Raw genomic sequence first — 9,917 nt, 5'->3', positions numbered from 1 at the left:
TGAGTTAGAATTTTGTTCTACATTTTTCTCCAGCTCTGTCTGGGACCTTCTATTGTGATCCCTGTCAGAGCAGTTGGTGGTGGTAGCTGGGTACCATCTAGTTGTACTGGACTCACTCTGGCAGAGGCTGTGGTACTTGTGGTTCATTAGTTATTTGGACTAATCTTTCCCTTGTGTCTTTGGTTTTCTTCATTCTCCCTTGCTCCAGATGGGTTAGACCAGTGGAGTATCTTAGATGGCTGCTCACAAGCTTTTAAGACCCCAGATGCTACTCACCAAAGTAGAATGTAGAACATTTTCTGTATAAGCTATGTTATGCCAATTGAGCTAGATGTTCCCCAAGACCATGATCCCCAAAGCCCTCAGCCCAGTAATTTGGTCCCTCAGGGAGTTTGGATGTTTCTATGGAGCTTCCATGACCTTGTCAATGGCTGACTTTTTGGAAGTAGATCACCAGGCCTTTCTTCTGTGGTTTCTGGGTGGATTTGAACCTCCAAACTTTTGGTTAGCAGCCAAGTGCAATAACTGTTTGCACCACGCAGGGACTCCAAGAGACAGAGTAGGGGCTTAGAAATCAGATTGGAGGATGTGGTTGGCAGAATAATGGCCCCCAAAGATACCCGTGCTCCAATTCCTGGCACCTGTGACTGTGTTATCTTAAGTGACAAAAGGGACTTTATGGATGTGATTAAGGTAAAAGATCTTGAAATGGGGAAATTATATGAAACTATCCAGGTGGACCCAATCTAATCACACAAATCCTTAAAAGTGGAGACATTTTCCAGACTGTGGTCAGAGGGAAATATGACTATGGAAGAATAATAAGAGACATCCTACATTACTGGCTTTGAAGGTGGAGGAAAGTGCCAGGAGCCAAGGAATGTGGGTGGCCTCCAGAAGATGGAAAAGGGCAAGGAAACGAATTCTTTCCTAAAGCCCCCAGAAAGGAACACAGCCTTGTCAACACCTTGATTTTGGCCCAGTGAGACTCATGTTGGACTTTTGACCTCAAAAACTGTGAGATAATAAATTTGTACTGTTTTAAGCCACTTAATTTGTGGTAAGCTGTACAGCAGAAATAGAAAATGAATACTGAGGGGATGTATGAGTGAAGTCTTGAGGATAAAGTAAAGTTGGCTCAGCAAACAGTGGAGAAAGGCAGCTCAAGCTTGTGAACCCAAGGGGTTGCATCACTATCTTCTGATGAGCAGAATTATCCTATATGCTGAAGTAAGGCTTGGAGAGTGTAATTATTTAGTAGGAGTTTGGCCTGTGAGGCCCCAAATAGAAGATTTGAGCTCTGTTGTAATAGAGACTTGCTCATACTGAAAATCATATGTATTAATTATTAATCTACGAAGCACTTTTGGAGAACCTAAAAATATATAAAATACTAACTTTATTCTAATACAATAATCTTTCTAATTATGACATAATAAGTCCTCAGAATCAAGTACATCTGGAAACCAAATAAACAAACTTCTAAAAGTTGTACCAAGATTAAAATCTTACGCTTTTAATTGTTATCAGTATAATGAAAGTAGACGCTAATTATTGACTCTTCATGTTGATTCTTCTTTTCTCTTTGGATTAAGAACAGGGATTACACTTTGGTACTCAGAAAACTTTTTCATATCTAGAAAAATAAATGAACTATATAAAATTTCTTTTAACATTGTCAAAACTATTCTAGGAGCATAACTGCTTCCCTGAAATTAATACCTTTTAGGAAAAAAGTAACCTAATGTCTTTTCCATTTTGGTAGCCAAATTTAATTAGAGAAATTTCTTAGTTGGGACAAAAAAGTAGTAATAATATAACAATTCTGATTCTCAAAAGTAGTTATTCCTCCCAGTTTCTTCTTTTATCAGCTTGTCAAAATCTCACCTATCTTTCAAAGCTACATTTAAAAGTAAACTCTCCCAGGATGGTTCCTTGGCTTTTTCAAGCTCGTTCTTTGCATAGCCATGGCCCTATGCTCCTTTCTCAGGGCCACACTTACATTTTGCTTCAGGAAGTGGTTTTCTATGTGTTGGTTCTTCTGTTACAATATAGTCATCTCTTTATCACCCCCTTGGCCCCTGCGACCATTACACCCCCTTGTACGTAGTCTGCTCCAACAGGTATTTATCAGGTCGGTCTTGGTACATGTGGATTGTCTTTTGCTTCTGTTTTTTTTTTAACTTCAGGAACATTTGTATTTCTGTAGTTTATTTTTTTATAAACTGATTTGTTAAATCCCACTGGCACAGTTGGTACAGCCTCTAGAACAATCTTGCACAAAAGCATCCAATAAGCTGTTTTCCCTAATGAATGAATGTAGACATGTAGGGACTTTCTTTTGACCTTTTTCTTTTATTATTGTGAACTAATCTATGCACTGGATGGGCACGATTTGTTTTAATTCCATGTTGTTTGGTCATTTGGCTATTGGTTTCACTAAATAAATTGGGAAGTATTTTAATAGAAATTCTTCAACAAACAAAATTCTCTTTTTAAAAATATTTCTTATTGTTCCCAAGTTTGGAAGTTAATCTTTGGAGAAAATTTGATTAGCATGCTATTTTAGATGATAAATTTTGTAAAAATGAAGTTTTTTCTTTTTTAGACATAATTTATCTGTATTGTTTACAAAAAGAGCAAATAAAAATGCTAACAGATTGTTTCTTTGAAAAGAAAACACACGAAGTTATATCTAGGGATGTATCTGGGAAAAACTGTTAAGTTGGCAAAAATATACATTAAATAATTTTTAATAACGTTTGATATAATTTTTCCTTTTCTTTTATCTTCATTTCCCACCAACCAGTGGCCTCCTGTGACTTCCTGACCCCACCTAAGAAATAACTGTGGTTAATACAAATTAACTCTTATTTTAATTAATGCTATTCATAGTAAGTTTCTTTTGTTTTCTTTTCCACATTTTGGATGGGACTAGGATTTTTTTAAACAAATATTTCATGTGGAAATCTCTTTCATTTTGAAAATTACCTTAAGGTATTAGTATCTGAAAGGCTCTTTTATTGGTAGAAAGTTTGCATTACTGATCCACCCTCATCCCCAGGTCCCAGATCCCAGAATATTTATAGCCTCTAATATGATTATTTTACTATCTTATACCTATATTATTCTGTACATTAAAAACCAAAATCCAAAATCCAAACCCATAGCGACCGAGTTGATTCTAACTTATAACAATCTTAGAGTAGAACTGCCTTGTAGGGTCTCCAAGGAGCAGCTGGTGAATTCAAACTGCTGACTTTTTGGTTAGCAGCCGAGCTCTTAACCACTTTGCCACCATGGCTCCATACATTAAGGTAGCAATATATTTTTACTGCTATTAAAAATGTTATTGATAACAATGTATATATAAATTTTTGTATGGGAGACTAACTTAAAAAATGTTATTGAACTAATAAAATATACCAAAGGTCTATAAATATCCTTGCAGCAAATGTTCTGTTAAAACTTGAGACTATTTCATTTTGGCAATATTTATGACTAGCCTATAGATTTACTGTTTAGCACAATTTCTTTAAAAACAATTTTAGGCATTTATAACTTCTGCGTTGGTAAAACAGTTTTATGATAATCTTTTTTTTTTTTTTTTTTTTTTTTTACAGTATAGAGTGTGGCGTTAGTTTTCTTTACTATCAACAGTGGTTAAGAGCTCGGCTGTTAACAAGGAGGTTCACAGTTCGAATCCACCAGGTGCTCCTTGGAAACTCTATGGGGCAGTTCTACTCTGTCCTATAGAGTTGCTATGAGTCGGAATTGACTTGGTGGCAATGGGTTTGGTTATGTTTTTCGCATAGTAACATAGCTTAAACATGAAGAAAACCTGGTTTCCCCCTTATTTTATAAAGGTCGAATCCCTACACTGAGCAATGAAAACCCTAGTGTAATGAATAAAGATTTCTGAGACCTAGTTACAAGAGATGCAGAAGTGAAAGCTTTCCTCTTGTGGACAGAATGACTGTCAACAAGCTTTGATATCTTGGCATTTCCTATTAGTCTGCTAATTGGCTATACAGTAATTTTTAAAAGAGTTGATTTATTTTTTTTAAAGTGAAATTAATTACAATAATAGACATTAAACTATGGCTTTATAGAGTTGAAAGTGAGAACAAAAATAACTGAGTGAAACTTTAAGATTTTTCTTTATTTTTTTAATCACAATGGATCAAAATGGTGACCAGTAAAAATATGAAAACTTAAAAATAGATGTATTTCTGCGCTTTTTGAAGATTCGAGTATAAATAGAATGTTGATAGAGATAGCAATGACAGACAACTACAGATATTTTGTCATTCTTGACTTTAACCTTCAAACATGGATTGAAGTAGCGACCTTAGTTTGAGTTTTATAGGGTTGGCTTAATATACAAGCGAAGGTGACAATTCAGGAAATTAAAGGCCCAGGTTAATATATAATTAAGTAATGGCAGTAGATGGAATAACCCTTTCAATACTCAAATGGTGTAGTTTTACAGTCCAAATGAAGATATGTTTCTCTTGAAAACATACATTTTGTCCATAAATATTTAAAATTTGAAAATATACATTTTATGTTTTAAGGTGTAAGGAAATGAGCTTCCTTGAACTTAGGAAAATGAAAGACAGAGCTGCTGCTTAGAGATACCAGGGCACTGATTCTTTTGCCCCCCTCAAGTTGAGGCTATGATCCTGCCTGTTTTGAGTTTGGTTAAAAACTCAGGAGAGCTGGAGGCCTGTAAAATTTGCTTAAATAGAAGCACATAGCTTGTTAGCTTAAGTTCTTCTAGGACAGTGGTATAAGCCTTGTATTTTTTTTTTAAAAAAAACAATAAAAACAAAAATAAAAAACAGAATTTATCTGGTTCCCCAACTCTGACTGAACACTATCTGTGATGAAAGACTCCCTGAAAACTTGGTGCCCTGTTAGGTAACTGAGGGCCAAAGAAAATTGGCTCCAAAGTACTCCCTGTACCATATGCTCTGTGTAGACACCTGGCTCTTGCACAGTATTTGTATCCTTGGTTAAACAAATCAGGCCCTGATGGTACATGAGTTTATGTGTATGTGTGTGTGGTCTTTTTCTGCATATCCATAGTCCTCAAAAAAGGCTCTGGAAATAAAAATACATGTTTGAGGTTCAAGCAAGTATTTTCACCTTAAACGAGAAAACTCGTTGGAAGATACATTTTCATATGGGTTTATGAGTATTTAGCACACACATACACACACAAATCCATCAGCAATTTTAGAAAAACTTTGGCCATAAAACAGTTCATAGTTTGCAGAGTAAAGAAACTGACATGTTCTTAGTTATTATACCTAGTACAACTTTGACAGTGATCAATCAATTATGCTACCCAGTAGTGCTATCTTCAGTGATTTCTATGTCAACTTTGGAGTGATTTTTTTTTTTTAATACAGAGAATTTCTTTTTATATATGAAATTCTCTTGTTGAGTTTTTAAGAATTTTATTTATTTAAGAATTTTACGATACATTTAGCAATTGGGCATTTGAGGAGATTCTAAATACTAAAATACAGCCATACGTCTGGCCTGTCTAAGTGACTTGATTCTTAACTTGTGTGCTTGACTTACCACCAGAGGCTCAGTGCGTGGTCTGGGCAGGCAAGAAAAGGTCTCTCGCAGGAAGGTGGTAATCTCTAGGAGAAGCTGGCACGCCGCCATCTTCAAGGCAAAGGGGCAGCCGCATTTAGAGGGGTTCACGGTACCTATGGAACGAAAGAGTTCTTTCATAAGAAGACAGACCAATAAAAACATAGAACGGCACAGTTTGATGGACATAGCTACACATGTGTAAAATCAAATTGCATGTGAGAACATTACCTGTACATGCCCAATTCAAGATGCCACTGCTGTCTTTAGCATAATCTATGCATTATCATACAACCCTCTCTTCCTTAAATTTGCAATTCTATAACCAGCACCTCAGTATTAAATTATCGGTCAAACAGAACTAAATTATTCTTCTTAAAGCATCATAGAGTAACAAAATACAGCTCCACTACACCAGAAAGGCTTTTAAAGAAAATAGAAATGAGAAGCAGTCTTGCAAGAAGATTTTCACATTGCTGTTCAAATCACATTTAGACCATGTATATGGCAGTGAACTATATTTGGAACTATAAAAATTCTATCAGCTTATTTTATGAGAGATAGTTGTCTTGATGTTCTGAGATCAATAGAATTGCTTCAGCTTTAGTCCAAATGTGTTTCTTACCTAATCACCTACACGGTAGCGTTTCAGTCTGTCATATTAAGGCAGAGATACACGAGAAGTATGCAAATGTTCTCCTTTGCTCTAAAGAATACTGGTCTTTGAATGAGTAAAATATTTCACCCACCATAGACCAAGTAATAAGTTTTGCTGTAAAGGCAGATAATGGCCAAACTGACACCACAGTGACTTTTAAAATTCAGGATTAGTTTTCAGATATATATCATCACAAATCATGCAGAAATGTACTGATTACACATCAGTGCTCAGAAAAGAAGACCAAAGCCATGTAGTGTTCTGCCTCTCACAAAAGGAAGAAAATGTTATCTACTTTGCATGATTCAAGTCATTCAGCAATCACAGTATCATTACGTATAAACATTTCTAAAAATATCTCAAAAATGCTTTCTGGGTATTAAGCTTTCTTAATGAAATAGAATATAGACTTCATAATGTGTATCAAGAGTAGGTGGAAATTATGGAGTTTCTGGAGATATCTGGGCTATCACTTCCTCATGCAAACTATTTATTCTCTCCAGAGGTGATACTTGGAGGCAGATGTTGCCTCTCATTAAGGTGAAAGAGAAAAGCTCCCGTAGAATTTCTAGATCAATAATTGTTTGCACCATAATTAGCTTTTAAATGCAAGATGAGCTGTGTACTGATTGAAAGTAGAACTAAATCAGAGTTATATCAAAACTATATTCAGTGGAGGTTACATGATTCTAGAAATTGCCTGGATGTGCAAAACTTTTTAAAAAATAATTGAACACTAGACATTCAGTGAAACTTCTGGATCCCGTCATTTTACCTCCAAGGCTATCATCTAGATTCTTCCCATCGGTCCTACAGACTACGAGCTGGTTTTAGTCTAGGTTCTCATGACTATCATTTGGAATATCTCATCACAATGAACAGGAATTCTACCTGGTCCCACCAAAAAGTTAACATACCAAGCATAACGCATTGGTAAATGATATTTATGTGGTCTCATGGAGATTTGAGTTCCTTTTGGCCTATGATACATCCATTTAATAATGTTGCATTAGCTCCTCTTTGTTCTAAGGGACCACTTAGATCCTGTAGGGCTGGACAGTTTGGGAACATGTTCTACATGAATGGTCTTATGGCTAGTGCTCACTAAGTGCTGTGATTGCTGCAAGTCCCCCTAAGGGTTAGACTTAATTTCCTGAGCCATTCTAGGATGGTCTAGGCTACTGTGAACTTGAGGAAATCTTCTGGGACAACTTGACACCAATAGGCTGAAGGACTGATGTGAGAATTTTGTATTTTATCAACGGCTAAGTCAAGCAGATTTGTTTTGATTTGATAAGGGATTAGAAGGGACACAATGATGAAGAGAAGCGGCAAAAACAAAACCTTTGTGTGAAAGTGGAAAAAAAAGCAGTATGTTTTCTTTGATTATTTAGTTCTGTCCAATGTTACACAACAGCCTTCCTTTTACATTTCTTGACTACAAGGACACATTAGGCTGGGCCTCACATAACTAAAGACAATCCTAAAAATTATCAGGGAACTTGAGTTTCAAATCACCAGGCAGGTAAAGAGGAAGGGAACTCACCTATCTTCATCATGTGAAGATACTATTTACATACTCATAACTAAAATTTTATATTCTCTAAAAGGCAGTGGTACACATACACACAAGCTTGTATGGTACAGAACACATGTATGCACAAAATGGTGTTGGAAAGGGATGTAACAGGAACCTCTTTGTCTCTACTCGTCTATGATGGGGTTCAATTCTAATTTTAATAAATAAATACAATATAGCAGACATTCATAGTTCTAATACCTCTGAATTTTATAATATCTCAATTTCATGTTAAATACAGTAATATCCTCTAATTAAATAGTTCAACATTTTAGTGATTTGGAAAGCATTTGATGTCCAATTCTATTTGGTCTGATTTTTTATTTTCAAGAGCAATAACTAAACACAAAATTAATTCAGCTCCTTCTGGAACAGTAATTTTTCCCAGCTACAGTCTCTCAGATAGAGGTACTCTCAGTGAGGCCTAATAATAATCTACGTACAATAGCAAGAGTCAGAGACTAAAACGAAATGGATTTTCCACATTGCCTACAGCTCTTTGCCCCTACCTATCTTCTCCTCTTTTTGGTTCTTGCCCTCTTTTTGTGGCTTTATGCATATGCTTTACATCCATGCACAGGGAAAAGGGGAAAAGGTGCAGTGGGGAGACATGGGAAGGTGGTAAGAATATGAAAGAGGAAAGAGAAATATTAAGTGCTCCTAAAGCAGAGGTTCTTACAAGCAGGGGTTCTTGTAGTAAAGGGAGTCTCCTTACTGTCATCTAAAAAGTCTTCCTCCTCATCCTCCTTTCTCAGTCTCCTCTTGGTCTCCTCATCATAGATGAGACCCAGCAGGTTGGCTGGGCTCTCACTTTCCCCATGGCACAGCTCATTCAATCGAATGCCAATTGCCTGCCGTGGGGGAGAAAAGGAGTGAAACAGCACAGGTATATCAGGCTCTGAAATACGCTTTCACATGACAGAGAATATAACCAACTAAATAATGGGATTTATTTCCAGCACAAGCTGTATGCCACAGTATTGTTCCCACAACATTTCCCGCTATGGAAACCCAGAGATGGAAGGTGCTATCTCCAAGATCATGGAGTCTAAAGACTTGCACAAACTGGAATGATACTTTTGTAAACTTACACAAAATTTTTCTGAAAATGTTTCCATTTACTCACGTTATCTATTTTATAGGTCTGATGTAAGAAAGTATACAGTTGTTTCTAATGGAAGATTTTGTTTTAGTAAAAAATAAGAAGGCACAGTTCTCAGAGTTCTTCTGATTATGCTGTTTTATGAGAATGTCACTATCGTGTTAATGAGTTTGGAGGTTGGCAAGAATCTGATACTGAACTTTTATTTCCATTATGTTTGCACTTACTGGCTTTTTTATAGACTTTGTTCCCCCTCCCTCCTTGATACTCTATAAATTAGTAAAAAAAAAATACTATTTTTTCCTTTGGTAGTATACCCAACAATAATATTAGAAACATGACCTCTAATAACCAAGAACATGGACAATATTGGCTTTTACAAGGTTTTCGTTGAGCCAAGACTCTTGTTCTCCGTTTTTCTGATTCATCATGCACCATCTTCTGAGTTACCAAAAGGAATTTTCTGCAAGAACAGACCCAAATACTAACTCTATCTAATTTCTATTATGTTCTAACTCTATACACTACATTCTTTATGCAACAATGGAAGGACACAGGCTTAGGAAGACAGGTCAGGAGAAGGCTAAAATGAACACTGACCCTGACAGTTTGGTTACCCTGTGCATTCGTTGTTTTGTTTTGTTTTAGAAGAGCACAATTATAGCTAATTTTCTTTCCTTTCTTCCTGTGTCATCCTTTTCAAATATTTTTAAAAAGTTATTAAATTCTAATTAAATAAGAAATTAGACTCACTACTGGAAAGCAACATACAAAGATAACCAAAAACACAAGTTGTGTGAATGTCTTAGATATCTGGAAACAAAGAGATCTCCTTAAACTCTGGAATTAAGTGAGCAGCTAAAAACAAAGGGAAAAAGATCACCACACATCAATGACAAATCAGTGTAAGAAGATAGAACCAAACCAAACCCATGGCCGTCAAGTCGATTCCAACTCATAGTGACCCC

General features: G+C 36.0%; 1 protein-coding gene across 1 annotated transcript in view; it reads right to left on the bottom strand.

Annotated features, from left to right (window-relative positions):
* The window catches only part of UNC80 (unc-80 homolog, NALCN channel complex subunit), a 212,710-nt gene that overhangs the window by 96,882 nt on the left and 105,911 nt on the right, over positions 1-9,917 (bottom strand). The window contains exons 23-24 of the mRNA XM_004376376.3: positions 8,563-8,698; positions 5,593-5,726 (exon numbers count right to left, since the gene is read on the bottom strand). Of these exons, the coding sequence (XP_004376433.1) occupies positions 5,593-5,726; positions 8,563-8,698 (270 nt within the window). The remainder of the gene's footprint in view (positions 1-5,592; positions 5,727-8,562; positions 8,699-9,917) is intronic.

This window comes from Trichechus manatus, unplaced genomic scaffold (genome assembly GCF_000243295.1).
Source record: "Trichechus manatus latirostris isolate Lorelei unplaced genomic scaffold, TriManLat1.0 scaffold00041, whole genome shotgun sequence".
Classification (NCBI taxonomy): domain Eukaryota; kingdom Metazoa; phylum Chordata; class Mammalia; order Sirenia; family Trichechidae; genus Trichechus; species Trichechus manatus.
This window is presented reverse-complemented; position numbering and strand designations above follow the sequence as displayed.